The following is an 11,410-nucleotide window of genomic DNA, read 5'->3' as shown; positions in this document are numbered from 1 at the left end:
CCACCCAGAACAAGCCTTTTATTTGGGTGCAGAGGCGCGGACACGGATGTGGGGCCCTACAGCTCCTCCTTGGGCTCCCGCGTAGAATTGTCTGGGGTCTCCTGCAGATGTCAGGTACAGCTCAAAGTGGGGCCTCCTTTTGGCCCACCCTCCCTGTTGGCCCCATGCCAGCACCCAAAAGGCCTGGAGCCATCAGGTACCCACCGGTGCTGGCTCCTCCACAGGGAGCTCGCCCCCACTGTCCAGGAACTTGGAAAATGTCTCCAGGTCTCTGTTGCTCTTATACTCAATCACCTGAGAAGGGCAACAGTAGGGTAGGGGTGCACCCTCAGCCCCTTCCCAGACCAGCCCCTCCGGGGAGCAGGCCCAGCATGCCCTCCTCACCTTGCGCCCCTGGCCGGCGGGGAAGTACTTGAGTGTGGGGAAACCGTGAATGGCCAAGGCCTCTAGCTCGTTGGCTGTGGCATCCAGCTCAGCAATGATGATGTCCTCATGGTCCTTGTACTTCTCAGCCAGTGCCTCCCAGGCCGGGGCCATCTCTTTGCAGTGGGTGCACCAGGGGGCATCTGAGGTGGGGGGCACATTGGCAAAACCAACGGGCATCCCCATGCCCGCCCTCCCATTGCCCCACCTGACACTCACAGAACTTTACAAACACATTCTTGGTCTCATCAAAAGCCACCTGCTCGAAATTCTTGCCCACGAGAGTCTTGACTGGCTGCTGGTCCCAGTCCGGGGGGATGTCCTGGCTCTTAAGATAGGGCTGCGGAGTACCAGCAGGTGTTTCTCTGGGCTCTCTCCTAAGAGCTGGCCCCGCCCCCCGGGTGCCACCGCGCAGCGGACCTTGAGCTTGCCATCAAGGACTGAGTGGCAGAAGGCAGTGACCGAGGCTGCAGTGACAGGGGTCCCATCCGTGAGAGCGTACTTCTTGGTGGTCTCCACATTGATGAAGCGCAGGGTGGGGGCCTCCTCGGCCTTGAGGCCAAAGTACTGCAGCACGTGGGCATTGTCCGCAGCCACATCCACTACTACGAAGAGCACCTGCCAGCAGGCAGTCCTAGCTTGGTCCACTCCCACCCCATCACCGGCCCCCCACGCCCCGATGCCCTATCAGTACCTGCCCTCGGAATGGCGGAGCCGCCTCCCCAAACCCAGCCAGCAGCTCCCTGTGGGGGCTCAGCGTCTGGTTGACAAACAGCAGAAGGTGGTTGAGGATCCTCGCCCCGAAGATCTTGGGTGAGGTCTGCGGACGGGTGGGCTTGAGGTCAGGGCGGTCACTGCTGGGCACCGGCCCTGCCCACGCCCGTGCTCGCGCCCCCCAACTCACCTTGCTATTGAACTCCGTGACCAGTCGCATGCTGTGTGTGAGGAGGAAGCGGGACAAGTCCCCCTGGTCTAGGCCCAGCTCCTCGTCCACAGGGAAGTCTGCCCGGCCCTCGTCAAACTGGACAACACACATGGGCTCAGCTGGAGCCCCAACCCTGGCCCCGACCCCTGCAGCCCCAAACCACCTTCTTGAAGAGGACCACGGTGTCCTTTGTGAGGCCGAACTTCTGGAAGAGCTGCGGGCGGTCAGTGAAGCCGAAGGTCATGTCCAGGGCATCCTGAGCCAGGGCCAGGAAGGTGGCCACATCCTCATCCTGCAGATCCTGTAACAGTCAACCCCACAAGTCTGGCTACCACCTGGCCTGGCCTCTCCAGCACCCGCTGCGTGACCTGACCCCCACCCAGCTCACCTGGAAAAAGCCAATGACTACCACATCCTGGGAATCAATCAGCGCCTGGGCCCCCTCCTCGTCCTCCAGCTGTGTGGCACTGGACCCCACCCGCCTCCTCAGCCACTCGGCAATGCCTTCAGCCTCCCGTGGGCCTGTGGAGAATTCCCTGAGTTGGAGTCAGCCCTTCCCCCCCAACACATGCCAACCTGTGCTGTGTACCCCCAGTGTCCCTTATACCAACCTATTCTGTGTACTCCCCATGCCAACCCATACTGTGTATCCCCCAGTGCTCCACACATGCCAACCTATACTGTTTAGCCACCTAGCCCCCCCATGCCATGTGTACTATGTGTCCCCCAACCCCCCATAAATGCTAAACTACATTTCTGTGCACACACACACACTTGTATACTCCCTCTCCCCCACCTACACACAAATGAACACATTTCCGCACCTGGTCCTTGTCCCCGCACCTGCGTATGCACACACCTGTGTATTCGTACCCTGTGTACTCCCCTGTCCATTCAAACCTGTGCACTCACGCCCGCACCTGTGTACTCCTCAGGGTGAGTACGGTTCCCGTCCCGGAAGAACTTGAGCGTGGGGTACCCCGTCACAGCAAACTCTTTGGTCAGCTCTGGCTCCGAGGGCCCGTCCACCTTGGCCAGCCGAACTTTGCTTGACTCTGCTGCCAGTAGCCCTGCTGCCTTGCTGTACTCGGGGGCCAGTGCCTTGCAGTGCCCACACCAGGGGGCGTCTGGGGAACAGGGCCATGAGTGCCCCAGCCCTGGACCCCATCCCCACCCTGCTTGGCCAGCTGCTCCCTGAGGTCTGTCCCCCAGGTGCTGGATGCTGAGACCAGGTTCCCGAGGCAAGACCAGCCCTATCCTGACATGAAGCTGCCCAGCCCCCTTCCTCCCTGCTCCAGAGCTGGGCTCGGCCCACTGGGAACTGTGTCAGCCTGCGTGAAGAAGTGTGCAAAAGGCAAGGTCTGACCCTCGACCGAACATCTGCCAGACAGCAGCCCCGCACCCCTGGGTCTGGCCCCGCCGCCACGTCACAGGGAAGCCCCCACACCGCACTCACAGAACTCCACCAGCAGGGCGGGGTGCTCACGCAGTGCCCGGCCCAGGGTGCTCTGACTCAGCACTAAGACCCCATCCTCCTCCTGGGGGGGGTCCTCCGGCGGGGGCTCCTCCTGGCCCCGCAGGTTCGGGGCCCAGAGCAGCAGCAGCACGAGCAGCAGCCAAGGCAGGGGCCTGCTGTCCATAGTGGTGCCGGGGCCCTGGGGCAGGGGCAGATAAGGGACCCAGGGGCCAAACAGCAGCTGCTACGTGGCACCCAGGTCGGGCACCTGGAGATAAACACCCCCCTCCCGCCCTGGGGAGGGTAGGTAGACAGACGGGACACCAGAGGCAGGGACGCAGGTGACGTTTAATGAAGGTTGGGGCACTGTGCCAGGCCCAAGGAGGGGGTGTCCCAGACCAGGGCAGGAGGGCGGGGTCCGGCCACAGAGGCCTGGGGAAGGCTCCCGACTGAGGTGGGGGCGACAACCAGGGCGCTCAGCTCCTCCAGTCCTGGCTGAGGCGGAGCCCCCACTCCCAGGACATGTGCTCATTCCTGTCGTCATCCGTGAAGAAGGACCTGACCACATAGGCGCCTCGCACCAGGGCACCCCGGGGCGCTGCCTCCATCGCAGTGGTGAACTCGTACTCACGGGCGCTCGGGCCATAGCTGCCCACCATGTGCACAGTTTTATCCACTGGGGGAGAGGCAGGATCAGGGCCCTGTCCTGCTCACACCCCAACGCCCTGCACCCCCTCACTCCACCCCTGTACCCCATATTCCTGAATTCCATACCCCTGCATCTCTTCACCTCATGCCCTGCACCCCTTCACCCCACACCCTTGCACCCCCACACCGCTGCATCAAACTCTCCTGAACCCCTTCACCCCACACCCATGCACCCCTTCACCCTGCACCCCTGTGGCTCACCACGCAGGCCCTGGCGGTAGATGTGGTGCAGACACTTGAGGCCGCTAACAATCTCCCTGTTGACCTGAGGGACAGGAGAGTCAGGGCCCCTTGGGGTAGGGCTGGGCAGGGCTGTCCCTCCCCTCCCACCCCCATAGCGGTGCCTCACCTTGAAGGCTATGGTCACTCTGTAGTCCACGCCCTCCTTGAGCACAAACACCTGGGCTCTCAGTGCAGCTGGCCCCGCTGCGGAAAAAGCTGCGGCTCAGCTGCAGACCCAGCTGTGGCCAAGACCCGCCCCGTACCCCGGGGGCCGCGTGGGTGTTGGGGGGGTCCACGATCACCGGGGTCTGGCCGGAATCCTGGGGGAAGGGGCTCCCTGCGTTACCTGTGAGATCCATGATGATTGGCCCAGGGGCCTGCTCAGACACCAGCGTCAGCCTGGTCACCTGCACGTGAGGCTGGCCCACATCTGCGGGGAGCGGGGAGTCGGGCGGGCCGCCCCGGCCCAGCGTACCCCCAGACGCGCCCTGGCACGGCGCCCCCAGCCCCCGCCCCGCCCCGGCCGCGCCCAGCCCCGCGCACCGCCCCCTGCCGGCAGGGGCCCGAGGAGCGCCCGCTTGTAGGCGGCCAGGCTCTGGTCATCCCGGTCCAGCTGCTGGATCTCCTGGAGGCTCTTCCTCCCCGGGGCTCGGTACTCAGGCAGCGCCTCGTCCAGCGCCTCGTCCGCCAGCAGCTGCGCCCCCTCCTTGCTGCTCAGGAGGACTGGGGGGGAGACGGCGTCTGGGCCCTCACTGGCCACGGGCCACGCCGCAGCCCTCCCGACCTCGGGGACCCGGGGGTGGGGAGCCCGGACCCGGGGGTCCCCCGGGATCCCCAGAAGCCGGGCCCTCCCGCAGCCCCCAACTCTGCGGCCGCACGCCCGGGCGCCGCCCGCGCCCCGCGGCCCCGGGCAGCGCGGACGCGCCCGGCCGCTGCCCCCGCCCGGCGCCCGGCCCGGAGGGTCCCCGGGAGCCCCCGCCGCGCCCGCCGGCCCCGCCGCGCGAGCGGCCCCGCCCCCGCCGCGCGCCCCGCGAAGCCCCCCGCCCGCTCACCTCGGGCGCACAGCGCCAGCCGGAGCAGCTCGAGCAGCTGCGCGCCCAGCTCGCACGCGTCCAGGCCCAGCATGGTGGCGGCCCAGCCCCGGCGCGGCTGCGCTGAGCTCATCCCGCCGCGCCCCCCGCGCCGCGCCCGCGCCGCGCGCCCCCCGCCCGCGCCCCCCGCGCCGCCCGCCGCGCCCGCGCCGCTCGGGGGCCCGCGGGGCCGCCGCCCGCCCACGCGCCCGCGCGGGGAGGGGCCCCGGCCTCGGACCCCGCCGCGCCCGCGCCAGCCCGCGGACGGGGCCCGGAGTGGTCGCGGCCGGACCGCAGTCCCCCCGCTGCTCCTCTAGCTCCTCCCGGAGTCTTCCACGCACGCCTCCCCCTGGAGACGCCCCCAGCCTGCCGCAGGCTCTCCGACTCGCTGACCCACCTTTTGGGGGTGCGGGGGATGAAGTGGAAGTGGGGAGTTCCCCAGCCTTGGTTTCTGAGGGACAGTGAGGGGTGGTCTTTAAAAAATGTGTTAACTGATTTTTCAAACTTGGATCACCGTGAGATACAGTGTTCTAACCAGGGGTGGCCGTCAGGGAGGCACCCGAAGCGGTCAGAAGAGGCAGGGTTAACTCGGGGCGGGGCCGGGGAGGCAGGCCTGAACATCCTAGCTGGACCTCACAGCTGCACGTCCTGACCATGGCTGCTGACCCTCTGCCCCGCGGTACACAGATGCCCTATCTGAGCAAGGTGCGTCTGGGCTATCTGTCCATTCCCACACTGAGGCATGAGTGGACGCAGGTCCAGGGGTCCTGGCTTGCAGCTCTGATTTGCAGCAGGGGGCAGCTGGGCAGAGACCTGTCCCCTACCTCCCCCCGTGTATGAATCCCGTGATCCGATCTTAATCCCCTGAGCTGGGATCCAGGCAGAGAGAAGTGGAGGTGGGGGAGCTGGGGGCGCAGAGGCCCCTCACGGTCCCCCCACAGATGGAACGTCTGGTCCTGAGCATGCAGGATCCTGACCAAGGCCTGAAGATGCAGAGCCAGCGCCTGCTTGTCACTGTGGTGCCCCACACTGTCACCGGTGAGGTTTGGGGGGTGGGGGGCGGAGGATGAAGTGGAAGTGGGGAGTCCCCCCTACCTTGGGTCTCTCATGCAGGCCGCGCGGTGGTGCAGTGGCTGGTCCAGAAGCATCTCATGGCAGAGGCAGGTAAGGATTGGCCCTGCCACCTGCACGGGCCAGGCCTGGCCAGTTTCTTGATGTGGACTGGGGCAGCTGGCTGAGCCCGCCCTTGCCCCCACAGAGGCCCTGCACCTGGGCTCCCTCCTGCTGCGCCATGGCTACCTGTACTCACTGTGTCCACGCTGCAGTCCCCTGCTTCACTCTGAGACGCTCTACAGGTTCCAGGTGGGGCCCCCCTGACCCACTCCCAAGGCTAGGGTGGAAACCACCATCAAAAACCAAGGGGCGAATTTGGGTTTCTCTGGAGCCACTCCAGGGCTCCCCCTCTTGTGGCTTCCCAGGAGCCCTTAGGTACCAGCCCCCCAAATAAGAAGGCTGTGGGGTAGGAGGGGTAGAGGGTGGGATCTCTACGCCTCAGTCATTCCCTGTGGTTCCTGAGCCCTGTCTGGCCTGCCCCTAGCTTCTGCCTCCAGCAGGACCGTCATCGGGAGGAGGGGCTCAGGGATTGGGCTCACGGGGGGCCTTCCAGATAGACAGACAGGTTAGTGGTCCCGGAGCCTGGATGATGCCCTCAGCCACTCCAGCCTTCTGCCAAGGGAGCAGAGAGGCAGGGAAGGCTGGGGGTCCGGATACCATATCTGTGCACCTATATCAGACACCCTATTTCTGGACAAACACCGTGAGGCCGGTGGCTGATCTGGACTATGGTGAGCAGGGAGCAGCCGGTCCCTGACTGGGGGTTCTGGCCACGCCCGGGGCTGGGCCAGGTGGGCCACTGCAGGTTTGGACCTTCCTTGCAGCCATCTATCTGGCCAAGAAGAGCATCCAGAAACGGGGTGCCCTGCTCAGCCACGAGAAGGTGGGAGCCCGCTGGTGGGGCATGGGGCCTGGGCTGTGCGGTGAAAGAGCCCACATGAGCCCTCCCCTGCAGGACGACCATGACCAGCTGCACAGGAGGCTCGGCTATCTATGGGACCTGGTGGGCTCACAGGCCCGGGAGCAGCTGCGGTGAGACCCTCGGTCAACCTGCCTCAGGAGGGGTGGTGGGCGCAGTGTCCTCCAACTCTGCTTCTGCAGGGCCGCTGGGCGCCGAAGGAAGGCAGACAGGCTGGTGGTCACGTGCCAGGAGCAGGCCTTCTGGCTGGTGGTCAGGCCCCCGGTGAGCCCCGGGCCCAGAGCCCCTCCCCCACTCTGGGCCCCTGCCAGTGCCTTTCAGGGTATCTGTAGGGTGTGGGACCTCAAGGTCCCAAGTTTTCAAGGTAGTTTATCTCAGGGCCTCAGGTGGACACACCTGCTCCCACCCCTACCCCCATACCCGCCAGGGACAGCAGGAGGGCCTGAGGTCAGGCCAAGCGTTTCTGGAGGTGCTGTGGCCTAGACGTGCTTTGAGGGGGTCCCCCAGCACATGGCCCCGGGGTATATTCAGATTGCCACAGATCCATCAAGAAGCTCCCGAGGGAAGAATGCCAAGGAGCAGAAGCAGCACCCGTGGGTCCATTAGTCACACTGGGAAAGGGTGGGTGGGAGGAGGCCCTGCGGGCTGAGAACAGGGTCAGGGGGGCAGCAGGTGGGATGAGGGGACTCAAAGACCTGGAGTGACCAGAAGTCGCAGACAGACAGGGTCTGCCTGCATGTGCATGGCTGCATTCTGTGCCTGTGTCTGCATGTGCATATCCGCATGTCTGTGGGGTGAGTGCATGTGTCTGCATGTGCCGTCATGTGCATGTGTGCACCATGCACCTGAAAGTGTGTATGTGTGAGGCGGGGCTCAGTGGGGGCCTGATGGTTCAGGTTCTGCTGTGAGCAGGTGGGCCTGGCTGGGGCAGGAGGGGGAAGCAGGTGGCTGGACAGGGGACCCAAGAGGCTGAGGTGGGGCAGGAGATGCAGGCTGTGCGACTCCACGTCTGAGCCAGGCTGGTCTCTATGTCAAGTGGGAGATGGGCCCCGCCCTTGCACTTCCTCCTACAGCCCGGGATCCCGAATGTGCTGGAGCAGGGCCCAGAGCGGGGCCAACGCAGCAGGCCTATGTGGATGGTGAGGTCCAGCCCCACCCTCTCCCCTGTGGCCCCCACCCCCCGCCCCTGCAGCTCCCAGCCTTCACCCTCAGGTAAGGAACAGGGCACCCACCTGAGAGGGAGCAGCTTCCAGTGAGCCTTTACCCAGGGGTCGGGTTGGCAGAGAGCAGAGACTGGGGCCTTGGGTTGGATACTCTTCTGGGTGCCACGCCAGGCAACACTGTGGAAGTTCTTTCGTTTGTTTGGGGACCCCACCCAGCCGGTGCTCAATGTTTGCACCTGGCAGTGCTCAGGGGACCATATTGGATGCTGGGAATCGAACCCAGGTCAGCTATATGGAAGGCGAATGCTCTTCCCACTGTGCTACGGCTCTGGCCCAGGAGAGTCATTTTAAATATCATGCATTAAAAATAGGAGTCAGTCTCACTTGAGGGACTGAGGAAGCGCCAGGGAAATCCCAGAATCGGAGGGCTCCGTGGAATACTGAAACCTTCAGGCTAGAGGTTCCCAGAAGCTTCCTGGGAAATCAGCCCCGGCCGCTGGGATGTGACCAGGTCACAGCACAGGGTCCCCTGACTGTTGCCTCTGCCCTTGCAGATTGAGACTGTGGATTTCTACAAGCAGGAGGTAGGTGGGGCTGAGGACGGTGGGGCTAGTCACCTGCCTGGCACCTCACTGACTTCCTCTTAGATCCAGCACCTCAGAAGAGCCCTGGGCCAGGTCCACGTGAAGTCCTCCATCTGCCTCGAGGCGTGAGTGGGACCCCAGCCCTGCCCTGGCTCCTGGGCTCCCTCTCTGCTCGCAGGCCCACAGCCCCTCCCTGCACCCCTAGGTTCCTGCGCTTTAGCTGCCAGCATGGACCGCATGACCCCGTCCTGTCAGGGTGCCTGCCCAGCAACCCCTGGATCACAGGGGATACCACCTACTGGGCCATGAATGCACCCAGGTGAGCCCCGGGGTGGGCAAGGCAGGGTTGCACCTCTGTGCCCGCCTGCCTCCCCACTGACCAGCCCTAGCCACCGCCTCCGCTAGGGTGCCTGTTCCCACTAAGCTCCGCGTGCAGCGCTGGGCCTTCAGCTTCTGGGAGCTCCTGGGGGACCCCATGGGCCGGGCCTGCTTCATGGACTTCCTCCAGACAGAGTTCAGTGGTGAGTAGCCCCCAGAGCCCCCCTCCTCCACTGCCCAGCAGCAGCCGGGCAGCTGAGCCTGACTGTGCCTGGACCCCCAGCCGAGAACCTCAGCTTCTGGGAGGCATGCGAGGAGCTGCGCCATGGCAGCCAGGCCCAGGTCCCTTCCCTGGTGGACACCGTATACCAGTGAGCCAAAGGGCGTGGGAGGCTGATGGGGACAGCCGGCAGAGCCAACGCTCACCAGCTGCCCACCACCACAGCCAGTTCCTGGCTCCTGGCGCTGCCCACTGGGTCAACATCGACAGCCGGACCCTGGAGCGGACCCTGGCGGGGCTGCAGCGGCCCCACCACCACGTGCTGGACGATGCGCAGCAGCATGTCTACCTGCTCATGAAGAAGGTGGGGTTGTGGGGAGGGGCAGGGCCTGGGGCGGAGCTGCCCCTCTAGTGGCCCCTTCGGCCCCAGCCTGGAAGCCCCTGTCCTCGTGCCCTTTATGCAAGGCTGAAGTCAGACCCTGGCCTGCTCGGGGCTCAGTGCCACAGAGCGTGGTGTCCCCGGCTGTGCCAGGGTCTGGAGGGCGTGTCCTCTGAGCTGATACTGCCCTGAAACTGACCTTTTCCTCATCTCATGTCCCATGGTCGCTGCCCTGTGTTCCTTTACAGTCCAGCGGTCACTTAGTGACCCCCACACCACACTGGCAGTGCCAGAAGCCCCTCCTGTTAGTCCAGCTCCGCCTTGCTCGTCTTTGGGGCTCTTTCTCTGCCTTACAAGCATGGGGAACAGCTGTCCTCCCGAAGTCCGGTCTGGCATCACATTTGTTCCAGCAAAGCCAGCCTCTCCCCCGCCTTCCACCTTCCTCTGCTTCTAGCTAACCATATCAATTTCCTATTTATTTACTGATGTTTTGGGATCACACCGGAGTGCTCAAGGGCTGTTCCTGGTTCTATGCTTGGGGGTCACATCCTGCAGAGCTCAGGGGACCACGTGGGGCCAGGATTGAGCCCAGGCTCCTGCATGCAAAGCATGCACACAGCCCAGTGGGCTCTCTCTGGTCCTGTTTTATTTTGTGGTGCCAGGGATTTAACCCAGGGTTTCCCACGTGAAAGGCAAGCGTTCTACTGCTGAACTACATCCCTGCCTCCTTTTATTTTTATTTATGACTTTTTGGGTCACATCCATCGATGCTCAGGGGTTACTCCTGAGGGGGCTCGGGGGACCATATGGGATGTCGGGGATCGAACCTGGGTCAGCCTCGTGCAAGGAAAATGCCCTACCCACTGTACTATCGCTCTGGCCCGCCCTTTTATTTTTAAGTAAAATGGTTTTATTTAGAGAAGTGTGAGGATGGAGGGTTACATGTCCAAGAGAGAACACAGACTTTTTCAGAGAGCAGGGGGAACACATCACAGTTTGAAACCCCAAGATGAGGAGTGGGACCCTTTATTTATCTTTTGGGCCACACCCAGTGATGTTCAGGGGTTCCTCCGGCTCCGCACTCAGGAATCACTCCAGGTGGTGCTGAAGATCAACCCAGATCAGCTGTGTGCAAGTACCCTGCTGTACTATCTCCTCAGTTCCTTTTATTACTTTTTAAAAGAAACACTAGTTGGCTACATATCCTGGCCAGAGTGCCTCCCCACCCCCGCACCCCAGGGCCTGAAGGGAAGAGAGTGGGGAGCTATTGAGGCCAGGCTGGACAATGGAAGACTGGACTCTGTCTTGCAGGACACCTACCCGAGGTTCCTCAAGTCTGAGTTGTACAAAACTCTGCTGGCAGATGCCGTGGTCCCCCCGGAGACAAAGAGGTGCGAGGCAGTTGCGGTGCCCAACTGTTTGGCCCCAGAGGAGACAGGCCCAGCTCAGGCTGCTGCTTTTTCACAGGGTGTTTCCAGTCCTGCCGAAGCTGCAACACTCCAGCCCCAGCCCGGCACCACCGGGTGGTGGTGGGGAGGCCTGAGGGGCCTGGAGTTCCCTGGTCACTGGCACCCAGAGGACCTGGCATAGTGGCCCACAGTCTGGGGCAGTGTTGGGTGCCCACGCCTGTCCTTCTCCCCAGAACCTTAGTTTAGTGGTGACTCCTGGGAGCAGGACCACAGGAGGCTTACTTGTGACGTGGTGGGATCCTGCCTCTGTCCCCACTGTCCCAGAAGGACCCTCTCCCCCCAGCTGCCACTGTGACCTGGTCCTGCACCTCAGGCCCTGCTGCAGCAGGCAGGTGGGGTTCTGGAGAAGGGCAGCTCCAGTTTCCTCCCCTGGCACAAAGGCAGAGCTGGTCCTCTGGGGTACAGCTTGGCCTGGCCTCGCACGAGCCCCAGCTGCTTCCC

At 63.8% G+C, this 11,410-nt stretch overlaps 3 protein-coding genes across 3 annotated transcripts; 1 reads left to right on the top strand and 2 right to left on the bottom strand.

Moving 5' to 3' along the window:
• Nucleotides 1-50: 50 nt before the first annotated feature.
• On the bottom strand, nt 51-3,000 carry PDIA2 (protein disulfide isomerase family A member 2). The gene is made up of 11 exons (XM_056135083.1): nt 2,805-3,000; nt 2,269-2,475; nt 1,737-1,870; nt 1,512-1,649; nt 1,328-1,444; nt 1,118-1,243; nt 844-1,041; nt 643-763; nt 385-566; nt 205-294; nt 51-101 (listed from the first exon to the last, which is right to left on the bottom strand). Exons 1-11 carry the CDS (start codon nt 2,986-2,988, stop codon nt 57-59), a joined length of 1,542 nt encoding a protein of 513 aa, XP_055991058.1. The 5' UTR covers nt 2,989-3,000; the 3' UTR covers nt 51-56.
• A 180-nt stretch (nt 3,001-3,180) lies between these two features.
• Nucleotides 3,181-4,935, bottom strand: ARHGDIG (Rho GDP dissociation inhibitor gamma). The gene is made up of 6 exons (XM_056135084.1): nt 4,787-4,935; nt 4,278-4,457; nt 4,081-4,164; nt 3,862-3,938; nt 3,714-3,777; nt 3,181-3,480 (listed from the first exon to the last, which is right to left on the bottom strand). Exons 1-6 carry the CDS (start codon nt 4,896-4,898, stop codon nt 3,281-3,283), a joined length of 717 nt encoding a protein of 238 aa, XP_055991059.1. The 5' UTR covers nt 4,899-4,935; the 3' UTR covers nt 3,181-3,280.
• A 469-nt stretch (nt 4,936-5,404) lies between these two features.
• Nucleotides 5,405-11,043, top strand: RGS11 (regulator of G protein signaling 11). The gene is made up of 17 exons (XM_056135095.1): nt 5,405-5,509; nt 5,746-5,842; nt 5,918-5,968; nt 6,063-6,166; nt 6,597-6,648; nt 6,742-6,800; nt 6,873-6,949; nt 7,019-7,100; nt 7,910-7,975; nt 8,554-8,583; nt 8,647-8,708; nt 8,789-8,902; nt 8,989-9,104; nt 9,185-9,272; nt 9,347-9,485; nt 10,812-10,891; nt 10,968-11,043. Exons 1-17 carry the CDS (start codon nt 5,459-5,461, stop codon nt 11,041-11,043), a joined length of 1,344 nt encoding a protein of 447 aa, XP_055991070.1. The 5' UTR covers nt 5,405-5,458.
• Nucleotides 11,044-11,410: the final 367 nt, after the last annotated feature.

This window comes from Sorex fumeus, unplaced genomic scaffold (genome assembly GCF_029834395.1).
Source record: "Sorex fumeus unplaced genomic scaffold, SorFum_2.1 ptg000110l, whole genome shotgun sequence".
NCBI lineage: Eukaryota > Metazoa > Chordata > Mammalia > Eulipotyphla > Soricidae > Sorex > Sorex fumeus.
This window is presented reverse-complemented; position numbering and strand designations above follow the sequence as displayed.